Source organism: Synchiropus splendidus, chromosome 2 (assembly GCF_027744825.2).
Source record: "Synchiropus splendidus isolate RoL2022-P1 chromosome 2, RoL_Sspl_1.0, whole genome shotgun sequence".
In the NCBI taxonomy this organism is placed as follows: Eukaryota; Metazoa; Chordata; class Actinopteri; order Syngnathiformes; family Callionymidae; genus Synchiropus; species Synchiropus splendidus.
Window position 1 is genome coordinate 36,055,899 of NC_071335.1, and position 25,358 is coordinate 36,081,256.

General features: G+C 41.4%; 2 protein-coding genes across 12 annotated transcripts in view; one reads left to right on the forward strand and one right to left on the reverse strand.

The window, feature by feature from the left end:
- LOC128754017 (multiple PDZ domain protein-like) overlaps positions 1 to 16,769 on the reverse strand; it is a 34,739-nt gene extending 17,970 nt beyond the window's left edge. For all 6 annotated transcript variants that reach the window (XM_053856307.1, XM_053856305.1, XM_053856304.1 and 3 more), the window contains exons 1-20: positions 16,543 to 16,769; positions 15,792 to 15,884; positions 15,092 to 15,258; positions 13,526 to 13,738; positions 13,353 to 13,421; positions 13,144 to 13,266; positions 12,927 to 13,010; positions 12,715 to 12,822; positions 12,527 to 12,629; positions 12,327 to 12,418; positions 12,028 to 12,232; positions 11,713 to 11,778; positions 9,609 to 9,688; positions 9,260 to 9,406; positions 7,750 to 7,938; positions 7,501 to 7,662; positions 7,095 to 7,304; positions 6,424 to 6,576; positions 4,428 to 4,548; positions 2,207 to 2,405 (exon numbers count right to left, since the gene is read on the reverse strand). In XM_053856307.1, the coding sequence (XP_053712282.1) occupies positions 2,207 to 2,405; positions 4,428 to 4,548; positions 6,424 to 6,576; positions 7,095 to 7,304; positions 7,501 to 7,662; positions 7,750 to 7,938; positions 9,260 to 9,406; positions 9,609 to 9,688; positions 11,713 to 11,778; positions 12,028 to 12,232; positions 12,327 to 12,418; positions 12,527 to 12,629; positions 12,715 to 12,822; positions 12,927 to 13,010; positions 13,144 to 13,266; positions 13,353 to 13,421; positions 13,526 to 13,738; positions 15,092 to 15,258; positions 15,792 to 15,804 (2,504 nt within the window). In that variant the 5' untranslated portion in view covers positions 15,805 to 15,884; positions 16,543 to 16,769. The remainder of the gene's footprint in view (positions 1 to 2,206; positions 2,406 to 4,427; positions 4,549 to 6,423; positions 6,577 to 7,094; positions 7,305 to 7,500; positions 7,663 to 7,749; positions 7,939 to 9,259; positions 9,407 to 9,608; positions 9,689 to 11,712; positions 11,779 to 12,027; positions 12,233 to 12,326; positions 12,419 to 12,526; positions 12,630 to 12,714; positions 12,823 to 12,926; positions 13,011 to 13,143; positions 13,267 to 13,352; positions 13,422 to 13,525; positions 13,739 to 15,091; positions 15,259 to 15,791; positions 15,885 to 16,542) is intronic.
- Positions 16,770 to 19,043: 2,274 nt separating this feature from the next.
- Positions 19,044 to 25,358, forward strand: part of LOC128755062 (adhesion G protein-coupled receptor L3-like) — a 136,053-nt gene continuing 129,738 nt past the window's right edge. For all 6 annotated transcript variants that reach the window (XM_053858268.1, XM_053858270.1, XM_053858272.1 and 3 more), the window contains exon 1: positions 19,044 to 19,494. The gene's annotated coding sequence lies outside the window, so the exon portion shown is untranslated. The remainder of the gene's footprint in view (positions 19,495 to 25,358) is intronic.

Sequence of the window (25,358 nt, forward strand, 5' to 3'; positions counted from 1 at the left end):
TATAATAGTGATTAGTGGAGTAGCAAAATTTAAGGTACATATAATATTCTTTTCCTTTCGGCGTGACGGCCCCTCGCACTCGTATCAGAATGAGGCCCCTGATGGAGTTTATTTGCCCACCCTGGGATGGGACAGCAAGAAATAAACGCATGGGTGTGACTCATGCTAATATATAATTTGATTCCTAGACAGCAAGACTGGTGAGGTGTGGTGTAAGGAGTGGACAAGGGATTCAAGGTGAGAGTAGGATTACATCAGGGATCAGCTCTCAGCTTGTCTTGGTTTAATACAGTGATGGACAGACAAGGCTAGAGAGGAGTCTCCATAAACATCATTGGACTACGATATTTGCTGATGACATAGCATTCTCAAGCGAGTTGAGAGGAAGTGGAGTAGAAGCTCGAGAGGTGATGGTACGAGCTGGATATACTACTGTCAGAGGAGCTCTATGGCAGACTCGTGACAGCTCAAGGACAGTGGTGAAACCTGCCATGATGTATAGTGCAGAGGTTGTGGCTCTGACATAAAAACAGGAAGCAGAGCTAGAAGTGGCAGTGTTGAAGACACACTGCAAGTGACGAGGAAGGACAAAATCAGAAACAACCATATTAGCTCATTTGGGGGGGAAAGGAGATTAAGTAAAAAAAGCCACACGGAGATAGATCGGCAAGGACATGTTGGATAAGGTTATGGAGATACCAGTTGAAAAAAAAGAACTGGAAAAGGTTCAAGGATGTGGTGAATGAGGACAAGAAGACGATCAAGATCGGATGAAGCAAAGGAGGCTGACTTGCTGTTACGGTTGCCACCTGTCTCTTGAAATAAGAAAATGTCCCTTATTGGACGGGTCAACTGAGTGTTTTTTTAAGCCATGGCACACTTTGTTTGTTGAAAATATTCCAAGGCACACCACCAAAGGAACCTCGGCCAAAGCGCAATTGTACTTAGTCCTGTAGTAAAATTCCTTTTAATTTGTGAAAAACTGTACCTACTGACACCCCACTATTTTAGCATGTTAATAGCAGAAACAAATAGCAGAAAATGCATTTGTTTAAACGTGTCTCCAGAAAGGGTTGATCTACATTTATTTATTTATTTACTGTACCAGTGTCAATAAAGTATTGAAGTGAGACATCATGTTAGCAGTTCTGCTACCTCTCGCTGTTCCGACAAGGAACAATCCATCATTCTGTCTTGAAGGTGTGTGGTCAAGTTAGAGTCGCATCAAGTTAAAAAAAAACTCGAAGTTGCACATTTCGATGTGTGTGGGAAGAGTAGCACCGTGTGCAGCTCAGCTGCAAGTGATGAATGAACCAGCGCATCAGCATAGATCTATAGCGTATCGAATGAGTGTCACATACGAATACATGGCATCCTCACGTTGGATTGATGGTCAACACGTTCTAATTGTTCATGTTATAGCCCACCTCTATCTCCAGACAAATTAGGTGAATGTGGTGGAATAGATGAAACTGGATCATTTCCCACAGCACGCCTGACAGTCCCCAGTGTGCCGCGGCACACCGGTTGATAAACACTAAACTAAGCGGCCCTTATTGAACCATCATGCCATGCGATTTGTTCCGTATTAGGAGGTGTCATGAATGTACCACCACGGTGTCAGCGCCTCATCACTTTTATTAGAAAGAGCCGTCATTCTCTCCTCTATCATATTAGAAATGACAGACAGAACCAAAGATGAAGGATTATGGCCTGCACTGAACGCCAGTCTTATGCTGCAAACCCCCATGTTTACTTTGGAGTGTGTCAGTAAAACAGCAATTTGCACTATATTCACGCAAATGATTTTAAAAGATGGCTCATCTGAAAAAATACAATGAAATATAGTGCATATTCTAAGGGAAAGTAATGCAAAAATAAAACTCTAATCACAATCGGTGCTTTGGAAAATGTGCAGTCAAAAACATAATAATAATAATAATAATAATAATAATAATAATAATAATAATAATAATAATAATAATAATAATAATAATAATAATAATAATAATAATATATGTACGTTTATAAAACAGAAAGATTTGTTATGATATATATTACTTATATGTGTACACACATATATATATATATATATATATATACGTACACATACATGTACATACATGTATGAAGTTGCCATCCATCACGATTAAAGAGTACGGACGGTTGTGTACCTTTGAAGGTGACAAATGTCATGGCGGCTCACCTGATCTCAGGTCCAAGAACAGAGTGTCTCCGAAGCATCGCTCTGGCTTTGGCGGTGTTCAGGCTGCATGTAGATTCTCCATTGAAAGCCAAGATGACGTCACCCACCCCTAGTCTGCCATCCTGGCACACAGCCCCCCCCTGGACAACACTCCGCACCAGCAGGCCTGAGCCGTCCTTGATAGCACTCACAGACATCCCTGCCAGCCCACAAGCACACGGACACAGACACGTGCACACGCACACACACACACACACACCGGCTGCAGTGAGTGGAGGGTTGGCTTAGGCTACTTTGATTTTATGCCAAACAGACAGACAGTGGCCCAAACACTTGACACTGTTATAATCAAGACAGACACTAGGCAGATTAGCACACAAACATGGCTACCCATGCTTGACATTTACACAGTCCTGACCCTCACAGTCACACTGCTCCAATGTGAGCACACCCAGACTAACAGCGTCAGGGCAGAGTGCGCAGGTGACTAGAGGGATAACGTTGAACAGTCCAACAAACACACGACTTTGGCGTTATTACACAGGACACTAGGCAGATTACAAGAACGCTTCATTAACACAACCCGACGGAAGCAGGTGAACTAAGGCTCACATGTACACGTGTGCGCAAACACAGGAAACGGCCATCTAACACCAAACTGAAGCCTCACAAATCTACTGCACTATTCACATCCACAACACTATGGTCGTACAGAATTTGAAGATGGTCAAAAAATGACTGTTTTGTTTAATCAAATAAATAGTTTATTATCTTTTATCAGACATTCAAATTACAATACAATCATAGTGCCAGGAATACAGTAGACTTGAGACATAGATATCTATTTAGGGGAGCACAACTTAAAGACAGCATGACCGATGACTGCAAAAAATGATGGTGAAATGATGACACTATTCGGAGAGAATGCACATTTCCTCACTCGTATCAACCGAAAACTCAGTGCTCATCACCCAAAGGAGTCGAGTACATTTTTTCGGATGTGTGCAGTGAAAAAACATTCCATTAGATGAGAATACGTGACTAAAAACTGTAATACTTTACATATTAACTATTAATAAACAAATTACTTGCCTATTTACGGTCAATAATCAGCAATTACAATGTTGTTTTGAGTAAACTTTTGGTGACCAGTCCTGGATTAAATGTACTCAAGCATAACAAGACACTAATAGGTACTTTATCATATGTAATTACAGGCTAATAAGCTGCTAGTACATGTAGAAATAAGTAGGTTATTTACGGTAATATAAGTTCCTGAAATCTATAGAGCCACCCCAGGTCTACATCTAATAATCAAACACTTCTTCAGCCAAGATGAATCCATATTAAATGACAAATCATAAAGCTATTGGACGCTGTTTATCACAGTTCCAATTTGTAAAACAAACAAAAATGTGCAAACTCTCCACCTTATCATTTCATAAAAACATGTATAGACCAAAATGACCAAATGACAGCCAAAAGTTTCAGACCAAAAACATGTATCTTTTGACTCAATGGACGCAGAAAACAGACTGACTGCATCGGGTTGCACCGTCCTCAGTTATCACTTTCTACAGGATTAGACAGCGGCATCGGCAGACATTTAGGTTTCTTCCCAGAAAACACAGACAGAAACTTCAACTGAAGGGAGGACTCTAATTTGCCATTCAAGCAAAGAATTCAGCTCCGTAACAAAGGTCACGACTGAAAGCAGCCATCAAGGTCAAACACCTGGCATTTACATGGAAGTTAGCAGATCGGAGCCCAGTGAGACGGAATATTAAGTCCATTGTAGATCAATTACTTAAAGGCCACAGTGATTTGACGTAGCATACGGTGAAACCTTCCCCAAATATTGTTGCAGAGGAAATCTAACAATGGAAATATGGCATAAGAGTTTAACTGAATATATGAGGAGTTAATCATGAATGTACAGGATTACATGGAAAATATAATCACTCAACTAACAGAAAAACAATAGTGATATTCTTTTTTAAATATAATATAGAAATATTTATACATAGAATAATTTCATATCTAGTTTATAGTATAGTTTTGGACTGATCCTACGCTGCACTACTTTCTCTCTGGTCCACTTCCCCACATCATTTCAGTTAAGCTCATTCGACATCAGCTCGGTGAAATATGGCCATTACTGTCGTGCCAACGACGTATACAAACCAAGTCACCATCATCATGATAAATATGGAGAACATACCAAGGCTTTGGCTGCCCCGATCAACAGTGACTGTCCTCTCAAAATTCATGTGCGCTGTCGGGGGATCTTGGGTGTTCGAGTTATTTTCCATGATGCCAAATCTCTGTCGTGGCCGATTTTCCTGGAAGACAATAAATAAATAAATGAATGCTTGACAAATTTGTTCGGATCTGTATTTTTCGAGGAGAACCATAGCCATGAACTCGGCGTACTCTGAGTCTCTTATACATCTTAATTGCAAAAAAAACCTTGCAGGCATGAAAAGTAACAAATGTATTTAAGTTTTTACTTTCTTGAAAGAAGGCATGCAGAGTAAAATATACAGGAAAGTCGATGCCTCTGGTTTCTTTGAGCCACTCTCAAAGAAAAAGTTGCAGCAAAGAGATAGTGTTTGAACCTCTACAGACAGCTCAAGCATCAATGTGCTTCTGACACTACTGTGGCTTTGATGCCTCTCTTTGTAGTGTGTGTGTAAGGGTGAGAAAATACTCGGTTCTTAGATGCATCACAAGTTTGTCGGGTTCTTAGATGCTCTTCAGTTTGAACTGTATTGTCATGACCCAGAAAAGTCAACGTTGAGCTGCATGAGCAGGAAGACCAAGGTGTGCATCCATGTGACACCTCTATGTCGCATCTTGTCAAGTAAAAGCATGTACCACTCACAGCTAATCGCAGGCATCTGGTACACACACATTCAGAGCCCTCCCAGCGCAAAAGTCCTGCTCGGCGGACTCATATCATAACAATGGAAGGATGTTTGTGATCAAGATTGTGATCATCTTAGCTTAAGGTTGTATAATTTAGGAACCAAGCCGCATGAATGACGAAAGCGTGAAAGACCAGAATGAAAACAATGCCTCCTTTTCAAAAAGAAAAAAAAAAACAACTTTTCAATAAACAGAGCAAAAAACTATAGTAGGCGGTAAAAAAAACCCAGGAGCTTCAGAGTGCATATCAATTGACACGTTATTATGTGGAGAATGAGAGGAGCACCATCCCATGGCTTACTTAACCCCAAACTCTGTCTTTCTCTTACGTGGGGCACTGCCCACGGTGTTAGGATATGAAAACCTAATGTGTCAACCATGTCAACAAAGGGCACAAAAGTCCACTTTCCTGATGTACATAAATGACGCCTTCTTACGATTTGAGCCTGGCATCATCATGTACTGTGTCACATGAAATGTTTGTGCAATCCATAATGCAAGATCCAATGTTAAGAGTGAGGAATTGTTATTTTGTCTCAGTGTAATGGACTCACTTCAGAGAAAAGCGCTTGAAAGAACTAAGAGTTTGAAGAAGAGAAAGAAGAGTTTGTCTGAAATACTTTTGCAACCATGGAGTAATTGTGCCCCCATATACGGCAAAGTCAGCAGAAAGTCCTATTTTCAAGGATTTGCATAATCCAGACTGCTAATTGCTCACATCTGAAGTCCCTGGTACCAGACGGAACATTTTATCGAATCAAAAATGATCAGAGAATAGACTCCAATGTGACATGTAAACAAGTCATCCATCAGGAAAATAAGGACCAGAAGAATTCTGCTGTTGAGAGTACAAATACGAGCTTGAGGTCACTCCTGTTTTGCTATAATTAAAGCGATGGACTTTCACCACCAGACAAACGGCTGCAACTGAGCCAAGACGACTACAAAAGCTTGCCTCAATAGAACTGCATTGAGGCCAGGAGATAAACTAGTCTGACACCGTGTACTTTCTCTGTGCTGGCCCACTGATTGTGAGGCTGGAGACACAAGAAACAGCATCTCTAGAAGTACAACTAAAATCCAATCCAACAGTTAACTTGAAGATGAGTGATGCCTCTCACATGGGTGAATAGTGAAACTGCAGCTTTACAATAATGCAAGGCAAATAAACTCATGCACATAAATGGTTTGTATTCAGGTGCCTCTAGTGGAAGAAATCCACAGTGAATTTAAAATAGAACGGCACACATAGTTATGACACATATTACATTGCAACTGACATTACTTACCGTTACTGTGTAATATGGCTGCGTGAAGCTGTTGTTCCAAGTGTGACTGTTAGCCTCGGCTAACAGGCCGACCTGAGAATGGATTTCATTGTCATCGCAGGTAACCAGCACACTGCCCTCAGCGATGGGTGTCAAGCCGCCACAAAGTTCCAGCTGAGAACCGGAAACATCAAAGAATGAATGAATTTTGAAGCCAATGAGGTGACTAAATTAGACAGCCTCCGTCCTGTCTACATATGGAGTCGTGCAAAGCGTTCATACCCTCAACTACATTAAATATTCAAAGGGCCTGTAACTGGACTCTCTTCCTTGTTACTATGACACTGCACAACGACAACAAAGATGAGTGTAAAGAAAACACATGCTGCAGTTCTTGATTTCAGTCTTGCCAACAGTTTCCTGTGTAATACAGTTAATTTAACTGGCTATTAGAGTATGGAAAATGGACACAAGGAGAGGAGTCATGGAAGGCTGAATCTGCAAAATTAATCCATCTATATTGTATGGCATTTAGGTGGATTGTAAGACTGTTGACTGTAAGGTGAACATTTACTTACTATAATACTTACTTGTATTTATTTACTACTACAATGAACCTGTTGTCTTTGATGTACTCAGTTAGATTAGCACCTATTGATATTCTGGTAAACGTGAAGTAGAGTTACACGTACTGGGAGCGGCTTGGCAACACCGATGCGGACAGGGCCGTATCCAGTGGATTTCAGGACATGCACAGCATAATCCAGACTGGAGCCTTCCAGGTCAACATCATTGACAAACAGGAGACGATCTCCAGGAAGGAGGTGGCCATCTTGGTCTGCAACTCCACCTGGTACCAAGGACCGAATGACTAAGACAGTCTTTGTGGCATCCTCTGGATCCTGCAGCACACATGATGACCATATTAAGTGGACTTTAGAGCACAATGAAAAAGTGAACTCAGTTTACATGATAAGGTTGTAAATCAAAATTTAAAATTAATTTCTGCAGCCTTGCTTAACCAAATTCAATTTTGTGGTGCTGAGAAGTTCTAATCTCAGTTACATTATTTAAAAAGCTCAGAGGCATGACTCTGACCTGGTAGTCCAGGATGCTGAAGCCGAGTCCTAACTCTCCTTTCTCCAGCTCCACCACCTGAGCGTCTCGCTCCCACATAGCCAGAGGCGGAGACATGGGGGGCACGCCGCGCTTTGTAATGTCCTCAGCTGTAGGACAGGGGATAACACAGCCCTGGTCCAACTGGGAGAAATGGAAAGGTTTTGAGCAGAAAAGAAATGAATGTTTGAAGAAGAAATTCTGCTCAGTACTGAGGATTTCTCAATTCACCTTATCGTTGAATTCGGCCAGTAGCTCTTTCAGAGAAAGCTGAACATCGTCCTCTTCGTCCTCGTCTTCGCTGTCGGGAATTGTGGGGGGTCGGATACGGCAGCAAACGAGGCATACACTCAAGGGAAGCTCCTTCAAAATATTCACAACTTCCTTGTGTGTTTCACCAATTAATGGAATCCCATTCACCTATTAAAAGAATACAAAATTGTTCAGTGCAACTTTGCTGTTTGTGTTCCAATTGTTAACTCAATATGCATGACAAATGTTACACTTGTTCATGTTTTATATTTATTAGAAACACGAACAAAATAAAAATGGTGTTATGAACAACACAGCTATACTTTTGTTGTTGAGCATCAACAGGTTTAAATAAAATACATACTTAAAATGCCGGGTTTCCACCAGGATTTTTTGAAAAAATAAAAAAATAAAATATAACCGAAATGGAAAGCAAAGCGAAGTTTTGACATTCATTGAATTGTTAATAACAGTCGCTTTTAATCATGACAAATAAATCTAGCTCCAGTCTGCAGTTGTCCTCCCCCTGTCCGTCTCTTCGTGCATCCAGCTCGATCTGTCATAAAATATATCCAGCCGGACAAAAACATTTGCAAGTTTTAGTTCTGCAAGATGTGGCTGCAGTCCAGTCATTTAGTAATGTTTCTTTGTGATTTTTCGGTTAAATACACGTTGAAAACAGCCATGATCATGTTCATTTCACTCATGCAATACGACTTTTCCGTTTGTTTTGAGGTTTCTGCTCCGTTTTAACATGTTTCATCACATGAGATTTCATCCTTAATAAAGGGATTATTATTCTAAAGGCACTGCAGATCTCATTTAAACTGTGGCGATGGACTACGATGGTTTCCATGTTGCAGAACACCTGCCAGCATCAATATTGTGTGCTTTGTCTTGTGTATTAAACGGAGACAAGGAGAGAGTTTTCCTTTATTTTCTATTTCTTGCAAAACGTTTGTGTTGTTTTTATTCATAAACTATAATGTGCATTCACTTAGTTTTCATCAGTGTTGCTATAACACTGGTGCCGTCTTGTCTTCCTCATGGGAAAAAGGGACGTTGAGGAACATATTTTGTCTCGTCTCATCTGACGAAATTAATGCTACACCACATCTTATGATAACATGAAGTCAGTCATCTCCTCAAATGTCAGATATCGTTTCGATGGCCACACAGGTTGAGTTTTCTATCAGGATTTAATAATATATTATTGATCTGATCTACATAGATGTTCAAGTGAATATTCATTCCAAAAAACAATTTCCTGCACTAAATATGTCTGGGTATTATGTGGTCGGCTGTCAGAACTGGTATTCTAACTGAGGATTTGAACAACTGTACTACACCCAACTACAACAATGATGATGCAACAAAGCTCAAGTCAGTCCTTTTTATGGCCGTTTAGATTGCTTATTTGTAGATGTCACATGTCCTCGTATTTATCTGTTGATAATGAAAAAAAATGCTTTGATAACAAAAGTGATACCTCTAGTATCTGGTCTTCTGTAAAGATCTTTCCACTTTGACCAACCGGACCCTCAGGTAAGACTGAGCACAGGTAGTGATGTCCAGCTCGGGCCTCGAGACTAATTCCAAGTCCACTTGTTTCACTGAAGCGCTCCAGCTGACACACCTATGGGAAAAGTATGTAAAGTAAGTAAAAAGGACAAAATAAAGAAAACATATCAAAATATATTATATATATTATATATGCATATATTTAAGATGTTATTAATATTATATATTATGTATATATTTAAGATTAACATGTTGTTCTGATGAAATATTTATACAATGTCAGCTAGGTTTTAAGACCGTAGCACAAAAAGACATACAACGACGTCATAGCGGGGACCGAGTGCATGCTGCCACCTCATCCTCAAGGCATCTTCTTCAGCCGGTGTCATTGTTACTCCTTCACACAGCAAACACCCAGATGAAGAAAATCAAACAGAAAAAAAGGAAAGGATTAAAAACATCTCAGAATTACACAGAACATTAAGCAACACATGCTCATTCTGCTATCCTCAGGTATTGTTTTGTCATTATTATGCAGCGTTGCTTTGCTTTAAAGTTTTATTCCGCCTGTTGGTTTCTCACCGCACTCGTCCTGCGTTTCCCTGCTATTATCTGGTTATTTATCTGATCTCTGACTGCTACCTCCGAAGCAAAGCCAGACCAACCCCCTCCATTCACCTTTGTTTATGAGCAAGGTTGACTATAAAACTACAGGTTTGCTGAACCCCACACCCCTCATTTGAATTTTGTCTGAGTCCTGATCATAATAATTTCCCCTTCCACTCATAGCAGCCTCTCACAACACAGCCTTTCTAAAAGATCGACCCCCCGTGGTTCAGCTGTGTGTTCTGATACGTGACTGAAAGTCAATTTTTTATAACCCAATGTGACATGACTGACCGTGACCTTCACCTTCCCTGATCATCCAGACAGAATTATTTCTTGTTTAGAATTAATGTTCAGAGAAGATATCTTTTAACCATCAGAATCAGAAAAACTATTTATACCTAGGGAAATTGTGTTCGTAACATGCTCTGTACACAACATATCACAATAAAATGAAAGAGAAAAGTGCAAAAAAGCTATACTAAAGAGCTTAGAAACAATGTGAACAAAACCATCTACTGTTGGTTATCTTGTTTTGAAGACTGCTTTTGTTTAAACATTTTGCTAGCCACAACCAGAAACACAATGTCACACATGTTATTTTAACCAAAATCACTTACTACCTCACACTTAAGTCACTCTGAACATCAGTCAATCACAGTAGCAGGGAAAAGCATGCAAATTCTTTGGAAATACAGGAAATTGTTGACCCTCTTCAGCTACCAATTACCACAACTATTTCATCAGTTTCAAAGAAGACCGGCACCACAGTCCACACACACCTCTTTTAGGTCTGGAATGGTCTTGTAATATCTTCTATAGATATTACAAGACCATTCCAGATTGACTTATCAATGGTTTGTCAACAGAGTTGTTTGCATGTCCTCACCTGACATCATATAATTCTTCAGTGCTCATTATCTACCCATAAAAAGAAGAATAAAAGTACCCGTCTAGCTACAATCCTTCCACCTAAAGACATTTTGAGTGACAGCTCTTGTGTGTTCCATTCATTATGAGACCCATTCACATGGATGAGAAACCACTGAAGTCATAATTGTGGGTTCACATACTTTTTTTTTGCCTTAGAGCTGCCATTTCGTCTTTTGAAAGACTTTCCACGGATATCATGACCAATTGAAACTCTAATGAGACCATCGTATTGTGTCAGGGTTTTCTTGTGTGCTACAACATTATAGTGTGATGTGGTAACCCAAGTGTTATCAGAAAACGCACTGAAGTGACCTAGTCAAACATCCTCTGTCACACTCTGACAGCAAAAGGAAGTGATCTTTAGGTGCATTGTCTGACGTCACACAAGAACAGGGTTTGATCTCTAATCACTTAAAAACACGCTTTCAATCACAACCTCGATCCAGACACTGGGAGACAAAGATTAGCTGAAAGAGGGGGATTAACACATGATTGCACTGCACTATAAATAGACTTCCATCGAAGAGAACGCTTCATTGACATCTCCTCGGGCTGCTTGGCCGTCCTATGGCTCCTGCATCTATACTGAAAATGATATTGTTCTCAGCTCCTCGCTGTTGTCTTCTACCCATCAGTAATGACTAGGCACTTCAAATGTTGGGCATAAAAATACATATCCTTGCAGAAGAAATTCATTCTGATGCAGAGGCACTCATCATTTTAGCACAATGGGCAGTTGCAGTTCACGTCAGATCAAGGTTGCTCGCACAAATAATGAGCCGAGCTGTCCTTGAGTTTGGCAACACTGTAATTTGTCAGAATCTGCTGAGATCTCGACAGGTTAGTTGAGCTTCCAGCTCTCTAAGAAGAAGACAAACTTACCATCCTGATGTTGTTGATTGATGGCACATGCTGCTCTCTGGCACATTTCACGCAGGGTGCTGATTCCTGTTAGACAGCGAAGGCATGTTGGATTCACACGGCATGTGGATTTGTTAAAGGCATCACACACAAACACACCAGTAAATTCAATATATTCCTTGCATTTCTGTGTGCAGTTGTTCCTTTTAGAAGTGAAGAGTTATTTATCTCAATATCAGAATTTCAGATAAGCAATAAAAACTACAAAATTCTAATAATAACTGCTATTTTACTGGTATTTTACTACTAATAATCACAACAATTTCCAAAAATTACCTGTCTCCTGAATCTCCTTGAGATCCACTGTGTAAGACATTCCGTCATTGAAGCTATGGGAGTGTCGGAGAGGCTGCAGGGGGGGAACCGGAGGCATGTTGTGGACAGCCTTCCGCAACAATCTAAGCCTGACAGTGGGGCCCGTCCTTCTCAGCAGTTCCATCACACGTTGCTCACTACAGCCGTGCAGACTCACGCCGTCCACCTGAGTCAAAGCAAGACAAGGTCAGGGTTACAGAACAAATCCATGTGGCACGAACAAATAAAATGGTTAAACACAGCAGAACACAAAATCTTACAGACAAAATGATATCTCCAATGTGGATCTGTCCATGTTGATCCAGAGAGCTGCCTTTTACAATACTTTTCACCATCACACCAGCGCTGTACACTGAGTGCAAGGAAAACAAAAAATAAATAATAAAAACACTCAACATATATGCATTTAATTATAGTACTTCTAACTGAGGTGTCATTTCATATTCAAATATCATATTACCTGAGTTCAGATCACCAATATAACTTGAGATTGTGAATCCCAGTCCATGGCTGTTTTTTGTAAACTGCACATTGTACTCATGGTCCTTATTCAAGTTGTTAAGCTGGACACATGAGAATGGTGTTCTTAGTTTCCATGCAAGATTGGAAGCAGATATTCAATGGAAATTTGACTGAACCGTGACAAACCTTGCCATCCAAGCTGTCCTGGCTGAGTTGCGGGGAAGAGATGTTGTCGTCTCTGGTCCCATCTCTGGCTATCATCAGTTTGACTTTGGTTCCAGCATTTCGCAGCACCTACAACACCAACATCGAGGGTCGATAACGTCATGCTCACTCCACTAGGAATGATCAGATTTTTCTCGATCAGGGTATAATGGAAATGTTGAAAGCAATTGTACCTGTGCGGCCTGTTCACTGTTCATACCAGCCAGATCTGTATCACCAATACGCAATATTTGATCTCCACTACGGAGCCGCTTGTCCTACAAAGGCAGCAAAAACAAAGATTTTGCAATAGTACCATTTTTGAAATAAGAATTACGTTGCCTAAGTTTGTATCATACCACATTGTTTCATACAAAATGTGGTAGCAACTAATTAAATGCTTTTATTTACCCGTCCAGCGGCACCGCCTGGAAGTATGGTTTTAACCATGACCCCAGTGCTCCTCCCTCCAATGATGCCAAAGCCGAGCCCTTTGCCATCATTAATAAGCTCGATCATCTCCACATGACGTCTCTATGTTGAAGAAGGAGAAGATAAAAAGAGCTCACAAGACAAATTTAAGTGTTTGTGGGTCCCAGAACCACAGGAAATGAAAGTACCTCATGGGCAATAGAAGACAGGTTTCTACCCATGGACATGGTTCGGGATATTCTTGGAGGAGTGCAGTACTACACATGAAAGCACATAGAATTGAAAAATAAATTTATGCAAACTTCTCTGCATTTTATTCATTATGTAACACAAAGCATTGTTTATTGATGAGCGTTCAAACCTGCGATTCAACGTTTATGTAGTTATCGGAGAAAGCATCAGAGAATGAAAGATCCTGGGAGCCTAGAGAGGAATTACTTCCATCTCGATGCAGTGACCGTCGGCTTTCCATGGCCCACGTATAGGAATCACTGTGGCTCATCCCCTTCAGTCCCGGGCCTGCGTCTGGACGTGAGCCACAGTTCATGGACACCGACTTGGAGATACCTTTGCTCTAAAGGAATTGAGACACAGAGGACAGTGGCGTGAGGAAACCGCAAGGAAACGATTGACAGTCGTGATAGTAGGGTATAAATAAATTATAGGCTTGAAGGACAGGAGAGGATGGGACAATATAAAGAAAAATCAAGGAGAGGTTGTGATAGCGATGAGGAAAACGGGAAATAGAAAAAGATAAGAAAGTTGGGAGGAGAAAGAACCGTCTGTAGAGGATATAACAATGTGATGAAGGAGATAAGAGTTTTGACAAAAGGAAAAAGTATTTCATTAAACCAACTAAAAGGTGGAAGATGAATAGCAAAAAACACAAGCAAGGGTTTTTGTTCATATAGATTGATGTGTGTGTATATATACACCTCGTATAACTATACTTGTGGGGACCAATTCTTGGAAAAACACAGACTTATGAGGGCAATTTGCTACGTGGGGTCATTTTCATTAGACCTCACAAGGTTAAGCCTCAATTTGAGGATTAAAACGTCAAAATAACTGTCATTACAATTGAATTTAAGCTTGGTTTAGGTACTGGTTACAGTTAGCTATTTCTTTTGGATGGTGAGGTTTCGAGTGAGAGGCAGGGGAAAGCATGAAAGTCAATGAAATGTTCCCACAGTACAAACACAGCAGTACGTGTGTGCGTGTGTGTACAGTATATATACATCAATATCAATTTTAGAGCTTTTTCGTCCCACTTTTCTTGTAAGGTAATAGATGTGTAAAGGTGACAGTAGATGTTTTTTAGGTTAAAAAAAAGTAATAATGCTTTAAGAATAATAATAATTATAGATTTTTCATTTTAAAGAATCAGTTCTTCATCTTAATATAATGTAGTGCTATACGTGCATAACCTGATATGTTGAACATTTCATAGAGATAAAAATATGTTAAGGATTCGATGATTTAGTAAGGAGAATGCAATGATTTGGCTTTATATTTGAGGGCTGATTTACACATACTAAAACGTGCAAACTTTTCTTTCTTCTTGACAATTGATTAGCCTGCGGACATTTCCAGCACCTTTGATATTTGGGGTGTTCGTGAAGCAGGTCACTGATATGTCACATCAATAAAAGCGTGTATCACAATGACAGATGAAAGAAACGAAAGAATTGCAAATGCTAAAAATTGGAGGCAGCCCAATGCTATACTCAGTATTGTTAACTTCTCTCCTCCATCCTCTCACCATGTCCCACTCTGTCTCTCTTTTTCTTGGGGCTTTAGTCATAAGCTTTAGTAAGCTGATTATACAGCCAATGTGGTTCCTGGTTTCTATATTTTGGGAATGATTCTGGCTCCCTCTTCACAATTCAATAAACAAAACACCCACACACTCATGCTCGCTGTGTACCTTGAGCGGGGGCCTCCGCTGAGCCTGCTGTAAGCTGAGTATATGATGGAATAAGGGGCTCTGCAGCACCGTTGTCAGCAGAAAGAGTTTTTCTTGCATGGGAGCCTCCCCTCTCTCCTTTAGTTTGGCTTGTAGTCGCTCCACAGCCTCCAAGGCACTCTGAGTATCTGAAGAAATATATGTTTCATGTAATATTCAGCAACACAATTTTTACAAGGTTGACTTCGCCTCAGCCTCCGCATCATACAATTACCAATGTTTCACATTTCGTGGACCTATGATTGTGGTTTAAGGGTTTGTGAGAAACGTTTTCAGTTTTCAAAAAGTTTTACACACTTTTCTACTCATCCAGTAGGCTGTAACTGTTTTTTTTTGTTGCATTCGTAGCATTCACGAGATTAAAACTAAACATGGTGTTCTCAGAAGAAGTCATGTCAGGTCATGTAGATCTCGCAGATTTAGGAGAAGCGGCTGAAGAAGGCAAGCTGCTGTGGCAGCCAGTCAAGACCCTGCAAAGTCTTCACTACAGAGTTGTGACTACAGGGAGTTCTCTGCCACCTGCCCATGTAAATACAAACTCCTGTCTGGCTCTTGCAGCCATTCCTGACACCTTAATTGTAATCTCCTAGTGATGCCGTCGGATGTGTGAAGTCTTACCAAACCCGCTGCCAAAATGTTTGCCTGGGATAAACGCACGTACCCAACATTTCCATGATGGTCCTGCAGGTGACTGGGATAGCTGACGTCTTCTTTGTCCTCGGGTCTCAGTGTTGAATCATTATTATATCGGAGGCTGCAGAATAATAATAAAAAAAAGTGGACAATACTTGAAATTTGCTTTTCACAAAATCTTATTCTCCTGTCGTTACTTCGCTATCACGTCAGTTTGTCCGCTAAATAGCTGCCTCTTTGGACATTTGACTCTTTATTATAATGACTGGTAATTACAGGTGAACGACAGGTTGTGGAAGAACTTGAATTATCCACTTCACCTCGACGTTTGTATCGGGTTCACGCCTGTTTTGAAGCCGCTTGCTTGCCAAACTAATGCTCTTTAGGAGGCTTTGCGTCTTCTCCAAAGGGCTTTAGCAGCCGGTGACGCTAATTGACCGCGACACATGGCGTCGCGATCGTTGAAGTTGGGCTCATGAATCTTCCAGGCGTGATAGCGATGATTCAATTTGTTTCATCTGAGACGTAAGTGGGGCCTGTTTATCTGCACTTGATACCCCTGTATTTCTAGACCTTCACGCTCATGATGAAATCGTTATTAGCTCGATGCTCTGGAATGTAAATAACTCGATAAATGAAGTACCCAAGTGAATCCAAAGCAATTACACTCGTCCGCGGGCAACTCATTTAAGACGCCATCTACGGATAGTCTTCACAGCCATCGCAGGTGACGTACAAGCGTGACGAGCGGCCGGTCAGTTTGTTGCTGCCACACTCACCTTCAGCGCCGCGCCGGAGGGAATTCAACAGGTCTCCATTGAAAAATCCGGACGCTTCCAGTACGGGTGCGATATCCAGCAACAACAACGACATGCAATGTTCCTAAACTGGACAGGAAGTTGTCACTGGACGAGACACAAAGAACGCAGGCTGTCCGGTTTTGTTTTTTCTTTTCTCAGCACTGTGAAGTCGCCTGTTGTATGGAGTGCAGTGCGCATGTCACCCTCTGATCTCCGGCCACTGCAGCTCATCCCTGATGAAAGCGATAATCCCAAAGTGCACATACACCGCAGTGACACGATGGGGACCTCAGTACTTCAAAAACACTCGCTGGATGGTGTTCTAATGCACAAATAAAAATGACAGTTATATATAGTGACATTAGCGGGCGAAACCTCGGCTAGCGGCAGGTCCAGCAGTACATAAACAGACAGCGCTGGCTCTCCAATGAGGCAAACTAAGCGGCTGCTTCGGCCTGTCTTCCAGGCGTCATTCAGATCACACTTCAAAAAAGTCATGCCAATTAAAAAAAAAATGAGTTGGCTGTCTCATTTTCACCTTCTGGTGAAATGTAATTGAACAACTTTTGCGTTCAGTTTCTGAAAAAACATTTGTGAGCTGAGTTTTTTGTTAGTACTAGATAAAACTAATGCGTTTATTTTAACTTTCGAAGTCAAGAACTAAGCTGCTATGCTTAATAATTATATAAATAAAAATAATAACTAATCACACTACAATGTGATATCATGTTATAATATAGTATTGAATAACGTTACTGTGAAATCCACAAATTATGTCACATAAAACATCTACAGTTGAAATATCAAAGTGAGATGACCAAGTTATTGTGCATATTTTATGGATCATTTACCTCTGCTGAATGCTCTACAAATCGCTATTTCAATACAAATTATGAGGGAAAATGAGATGAATTGCTTCTACCGTAGTTTAAACAACTGGCATAGATATAAATACATTTTTCCTAAAACTGTTTTGTTTTACTGACATATGATATGATGATTGCGTGAGAAACTGTCACCATCATAGACACATGATCGACAATGGAAATCGACTATTGAAACATGACAAGCCAGAAAATCACCCAGAGAGTGAAGACCTCAGTCGAGTCGCTAATTGCTAAGATTATATCTTACATTCAACAATTTATTGTTATTTATAAATAGCAATGCAATGGAATCCATGACTCTAAGCAACAAAAAAAAGTTGGTCAGGCTTCCTCTATAGCAAGATGGCAGTGGCTTCACAGAGTCTACAGGAGCCTGATGGTAACCCAGAAACAAACCAAAGCAAACAATCTCTGCTTTGTCCGATTATCAAGGTTGAGACGTTTGACCCTGCCAAGGTGGAGTGGAGGTGGAGCTATGCACCTGATGCCAATCTGGCTGCTCACAAACACTCTGATCCATGACTCGCACTCCTTTTGTCTGCTGACCTCAGGACAGCTTTGTTTGTTAAACAATTTTTATTTTTCTGGTCAGAGAGTCTGGTTGATATTTTAGAAGTCAATGTGTTCATCTTAGTGCAGCTACATTGTTTATTCACCTTGAGTTATGTGTCACCTGAAGAAGCGCTGTATTCTATATTACTTTTAACCACTTATTTTGTGAACATTAAGAATGATGATTCGTGTGTGTCCACTTTGCCAAAAAAAACCCATAACTGAAGGAAATAAATTGGCAAACAAACGCATCTTCCTGGATTTTTATGATACACCGTGGTAGTGCTCAAACCACACCTCAAGGCGCCACACCTCCTTTACAATCATCGCCTGAAATTGCATTGCAATCATACTTACTTTTATTATTTTACACCTGAGGGCCAGCGGCACCTCCACTGCGGGACGGTGGCGTTGTGTGAACCATTTTTCTGAAGAGCAGCCTGGTAGACATGGACGATCACTCAGCACTCACTTCACCATAAGGGGTTGATTAGAGAAACCTTTGAGTGTCCTTAAAACATTCTATTTTAAAAGACATGCTCAAAAAGGGATTTAATAGGACACCATTCCAAGTTTGCTCAGGCCACCTTGTTTATGGAGCCAGCACGCCAGCTGCAATTCATGACCGCCTCATCCAGAGCCTGTAATAATGGAGGGATCCTCTATCAACTCATATGTACAATGTCGTTTTTAGGTCATTATACGTGCGTTTTCTGGTCCAGGGCATTGCATTATGAGGCAGGGCATAAAGTTATAGTACAATCCCGACACGAATTTCTGATCCAAATGCGTGGAGCCATCTATCTGATGTGGAGTTACCTCTACAATGCCAGGAAGTCTCAGTACCAGCTAGCCAAAGTGTCACATTATTCCAGTGATAACTCATCCCTCCACGTTCGTCGTTTCCCGCTTGGAGCCCATGAGAGCGCTCGGCAGGTGGAGCCCTAACTCCAGAGATCGCTCCAGATCCAGTTCCGTGTTTTGTGCCAGCCAGCCCGCTCCTCCACTCGCTCTCTCCGCATCCCCAAGCAGGAACCATCGCCTCCTCCCTCCTCGTCTCCCCGCCCGCCTGCAACACAAGGAGGCTTCTTTGGCCGCGCTGCGCTCTGATCAACTGAGCATCCACTGCGCCTCCAAATTGGTTTGTCATTCCTGACCCCGCTGTGTCTGTCCTCTACGGTCCCTTGCTCTGTTGCTCCTTCAGCAGGAGTCAATGAGGACATAAAGACCAGAGCGAGAATAAAGGGGAGGAAGGGGTCCGGACTGACGGATAGGGAGAGAGACATCTTCCTCCGGGCTTCAGCGCATTTCAGTCTTTGCGTCTCGGGATAACTTGCCCTCCGCTGTCGTCTTTTGGGGACCGTTCGTGGCCGACGTGTGGCGACACGTAGGGACCTCTATTTGTCAACACCGTCCCCATATTGGGACTGGATGAACCAGCGAAGAGAGAGGTGAATTTGGATGCGCCTGCATCGCTGCGACAGCTGCGAAGGTAAGAGTCTTTTCACTCGGTTGAAAACATTAAACGCATCTTAACGGACCTTGGAGCTCTGTAACGCGACAAACTGTATCGACCACCGACATGCTGAGGAATTTCCACGGCAATAGCTTCCTGGTTCCCCAAGGGAATTTGGCCTGCGATTGAAATGATTTCAGAGGTGGTTAATCATCGATGAATGTTCACATTGTTGCTGGCATGGGCGTCGCTAAAACGTAAACGCTACCCGGTAGGCAGCAACACTGGGAGAGATGCCTCCCCATCTGCAGGATGTTGAGAGCATTATGATTCTGTTCCTCGCGTGTTGGCCCCTCTGCACGCTTCATGACAAGCTCCTGCAACATTCGGAGCCGCTCGTTCATTCCTGCTTCCTGCCTGACTTCCCCGGAGCATCATTTGAATGTATTGAAATGTGGAGGTGGCTGTCAGCTGCTGGCTGAATGCTGGAGGAGAGCAGGCCAGTGCACCCCATTCACCAGTTCATTCAGTGGAGGCCCCCACAGTTGCAAATGACCTTCATTTGTTGCTGTTTTTAAACCATGGTTGCACATTTTGATTTGGAAAAAAAGGCATGTCATAAATACCGCTTGAAGCACAGCAGTGATCAATGACGTTATTATTGACTTGTCTACCTTCGGTGGTGATAATGAGCCCATGACAACACGCTTTGCAAGCAAATTACACCTCTGACCTCTGACTGGTGCCTGTTATTCCCTGGCAGTTAACTCTGCATCCAAATGGCCTTCAACAGAGGTATTGCTTGCCTCCCTTTTTTTTGGATGTGATCCTCAGGATACAGTGAGTGGAAAATGTTAACCCCTCCGTTCGAGCCCACATTTTATTTAAGTGCCTTAAGCATTTATTTGGATTGTGTCCGTAAAAAAAAAAAAAAAAAAATGCATACGTTCGACTGCCATTTTGGCAGCATCTGTTAAAGCACGGGCCGGTCTCCAAGGAGACTGATATTTTTGTGGATGGCATAAATGTAGCTAAATCATCAGTCATCCTCGCATCTGTTTATGCCAAAATAAGTGGGCATGTAGTTTGACGCATGTAGTGTCTTTAAAGGGGCCCTGTCCTGCTTACTTCGGGGGCGTTTTACATGGTATTGGACCCCAGTGGAGCACTGGAGTAAGCGTCTTTAAAATGAATGTTCGGGAAATTTCTAGTCTTTTAAAGGAGGAAACAGCAGTGAAGTCCGATTGCTCTGTTCTGAGTGGTCATGCCTCAATTATGCTGTCGGAAAACAAAGAAGTTTCACTCACAGATAGGATTAGCTGCAAAGGATGACTTCAAGCAGTTGGTTAGGATTCATGTGTCGAGCAAATGACTCATCTCAAGATTCATCCGCATCCACATCTTCGCTGGTGTTATTGTCTCTCCTCAAGATCCACCAACGCCATTTTTCAATGGAAATCTGGGTTTATTACTCGCCCAAGTGTCCAGAGTTAAGTGTTTCTTTCTGTTTTTCATCATTCACATGCAAAGTGTAAGTCTATCCTCAGACTTCATTGAAGAGAATAGCACGACCCAGCTGGTATTGCAACCATGTTGGTATTGTAATAGTTGACAATATGTAACCCAGTTAATATAATAAATGTGAAAGAGAATCGCTGTGTTCTGTAGTGATTCAATTAAAGGGAGTAAAGAAAAAATCATTGGAAATCATTGACACTAAAAAAATCAAAACACATATCCGGCCCACAGAGAACCCCAGTCTTTCCTTCATCTATTCACTCACAGTTCATAAGTTAGCCCCTTTATTTGTTACAGGGCTGCAATGTATTCAGTGGCATCGCACACATACATGTGTTACTCTCCACCGCCTCCTCTCTCCTCTCACAGTTCCACAGCAACTCAACAGTAGAAGGGAGAGACTCATCTCAAGAACATTCTTCGGGAGACACCCTTTTATATTATCTAGCAATTATTTGATTAGGAAATTGTAAAAAAAATATATGATATTGAACATCGTCTCATTTGTGTGGTGAAAATGAAAATTCGCAGCATGATGTGTGTGTGGACTTGCTTGTCGAACAGCCTGCTGACTGTGTGTCTGTACGTCCATCTTAATTAGGTCACTGCTTAATTTCAGCGACTGCGATTTACCACTTTCTCCAATGCATTCTGAAAACTCAGGGTGGCTCTCAAGCCTTTACAGTTCCTTTTAGACCTGAATTATCGTCATCAGTTGTGTTTCTTAGAACACAGTTAATCATAATGGGACCCTATGTTTTCCATTATCACGGACGGAATGGTGGAATTGGCTGATTAAAAGTGAGTTTTACATAATAATGTGACTGATAAACTGTTTTTCTTGGGGGGAGGGACCTGTCTTTAGAGAGATATGCATGGAGGAAAGCTGAGCTGTGCTCAACCTGAGACAGAGTCATTCAGTATGCTGCACAAAAGTCTGTAGTAAGTGTAGAAGGAGCGCTTCAGTATAGGTTTTATAATCAAAGGAGTGACTTCTTGTCCAAAAGATCTCACAAATAATAAGGTAAAAATGCCTGAAATGTGAAATCACATCAGAACCACCTAATGGTGATTGTTGATGATCCACGTGGAGCCCAATGTCTCACTTGTTTAAGTTACTTTTAAACGATTTTGGGTGTTGTTAATGCATTGTGTGATCTGTAGTTGTATTCTCACCTTATTAAATTTAAGTAGATTTTTGTCGAAAGGGTACAGTAGAAATCTAGATTTTTGTTGTCTCATATGACTTATTTGCATAAAAAAGCCAGTGTGACAAGCAAGGTAAAATGTATGTAAAGAATTCGGCATTATCCCCTTTGTGCTGGATATGTCCACATCTGCTATTCTTCTGTGAAGATGCATGTTTGATGATTTATTCTTGTGTCAAATCTAAGGTAGTGGTTTGGCTTCTGTAACTAGAATGAGCTGAACCCAGTCTTGGAATACCGAGAATAGACGAACAGAGACATCAGCAGTTTAATCTACAGAGGTCAAATGATTCGGTATTACATGCCTGCTGGTCACCCTGTGAGCAAGTGATCGGTGATATAAGGAGATACCAAAATTAATAATATTTAATTGCAGTGATGAGGCATGTACAACAGAACGAGCTGAAGTCTCCTTGTGAATTTTATGTTTGCCACATCGTTATATGTGAAATAGTGACGTGACCTTTTCGGAAATACCTCCGAGCGGAATGCAGTTGCCAGTCTGAAGTTGTGGAAGTGTATGATGTGAAGCATTCTTCTCATGAGCTCCGGAGAGCTCAGTAGTCATTGGTCTAACTTCCCCGGACACTGAAACAGCAGCTTTTCACAGCAGGGGAAGGAAAGGTTTGGCAGCACGGATTGACTCACTCACAGAGGGTGCGACAAAATGTGAGACCTTGGACAGTGTTAAAACACTTAACTTTTAAAATAAAATACGTCTTTCTCTTGCCACCGACTGTGATTACACAGTGAAATGTTTTGTTGTTTAGCTTGGTTTGAATGCTCAGACCTGTCTCCTCACACATGGCAGACGGCTCTTTATTCATGACGTTTTTCATGGCTACTCTGTTAAATATTGTTGTTTTATAGCTGTCCCTGGTCCTTTTTTGTGGCATATTGTCCTTGTGCCATTCCAAACTAGCTGGAAAGTGGGCGAGCTCTCATTTAAATAGGTGTGTTTGCAACGCTAAGATTGTGTACTCTGTCTTCTTAAGTTGGCCGCCTACTGTCATTTGGTACGAGCAAATGGAGTTTAAAGCTCTCATGCTAGTGAAGAAAAAGTTGCAGTTTCATTAGCATAATCAATGGCACTTAACTGCAGTATTCCAAACATTCTGGATACGCTTTTATACTCACAATGAGCTCTTTTGTGTTCCCACTTTCCTGAGACTCCCCGCTCCTCCTCACTTAACACGTGTAACTCAGTAATCTTGAAGTTGTCGGCGCTAAACCCCCAGTTAGCCCTCATTTATCAATGTTCACCCTTCTCATTAGCGTGACACACAACAGGACCAAAGCTGTGGCAACCATCACAAAACATCTGGGATGTTGTTTTGGCAGACTTTTACGTACGTGCTGCTCAAACTGAAGAACTCTTATGCAGGTTAATGCACGTGACGTAAGTGGCGGTGATGTCTTGCTTTTCATTCCCTGTACAAATTCAATATAATTTCCAATATACGTTTCCATATGATCCTGACATGGTTCTCATAAGTGCATAACACGCCATCTTGTGATGTCACTGGTGGTACCAAACACCAGTCCACTGTGCACTGAGGAAAAAATTGTGGAGGTTTTTCAATGTTTTTTAAGGAAGAAGAGCAGGTTCATGTAAACGAAAGACTTGTTTTCATTTTAACCACGTCATAATGCAAGCGACGACTCAGACTCTGAGTGTCTGAGAGAGGATGAGTGTCTGAACGGCTCACAGACAGACGGCAACACTGTATGGTAATGTAAATTTAATGCAAAACTCTCTTAAAAAGGGTCAGCAGTTCAAAACATGTAATGCGTTTGGGTAAACAGACTAACTCTGACTTTTACCGGCAAGTATCAAAGCCTCCTCACTGTTGCTATCATCACTTGCTTGGTGCAGTATCATTGAAAACCTTCATTTCCAGTCTTTTTTCAAAACCCGTTTCAGGCAAACTTTCAGGGCAAAATAATCCTGCCACTTGTCCCTCATTCTTTAAACTTGCGTCACCTATTTCTTAATGATGCTCTTCATTTTTTGGTTAGAAGAACAGGCTTCCAACTCACAACTGGTGCTCAGCAGTAGAACATCCATGGTGACTGACTGGATCCTCCTCCAGTGACATCACAAAGAGTCTGTGCAACACGGCTCTGAATTTGTTTCAGTTAGAACTAGATTTACATTTATCTAGCGTTGTAATTCAGCAGAAGCACATTTGTAGACGATATATCTCACACTGCAGAGGCATGTTCCAGAAGCATGTTGCCGACACTTTAAATTCACACAGAACTCTTTCTTGATGTATTGCCATATTATTTTTAGGGATTATTGCCCAGCAACACTCCTAGTGGACTGTGCCGGTGCAGTGATAAATGAGGTAAAGGAAATGGTAGTATATAGAATGTAACAGTCGTTTTATGCGGTAATATTAAAAAGAAAATAAAATACTTTACTGTAGCTTGATTCATTTTGCTGAAAACTGCTGCTTAAGTGTTGACTAAAACCCTGTTTAGGAGTATTGCTGTTGCATCATGTTTATATGCAAATGGTTGCAGGGTCCAGTCAACAGTGTATTGATAGGTTAAAAAAATTTTTTTTTCCAATATTCCAAGAATTGTATTTGTGTCTCAGGAAGCTCTGAATTGATTGCATGTCCTTCTTTTATATTGTCATCATTTACTTGGTACATTACGTAGGTCACAAAGAACCTTCCAATGCGTAGAAGGACGTTTTATTCAATTTGAAGGCTAGTTGCGTACTCGCATCTCCATGAATCATTTTTTCATTTTTTGTTGTGCCCGAACAGAACCTTGAAACTGCCTCGTTGAATATGTTAACCGATTACTTGCGGTGCACAGGCTGGAATATGGTGTCTGCAAGTATCTGCAATACTTCTTGTGGTTCACACTGATTATCGTGTCTTGAGCACCCCCTTCAGCCCTGGCTGAAAGTGCATGCCCTCATAAATGCACCCGGCTCTAAAGAGCTGAATCGCCGATCAGTGTGTTCAATGCCATCGTGATTGTAAAGACCTACTCGAGACGCGCAAGTTGATGTGGTCTGTGCAGGCAAACATTCACACTGACCCCCTCTCTACTGGCCAGTGCAATTATTTGGAGTACTTGGTGCTTTTGTGGCGCCGCAGTCTGACCCTGACATCCTGTTCTCTGATGTCGGGGTGTTCGGTGTAACGTGAAGAA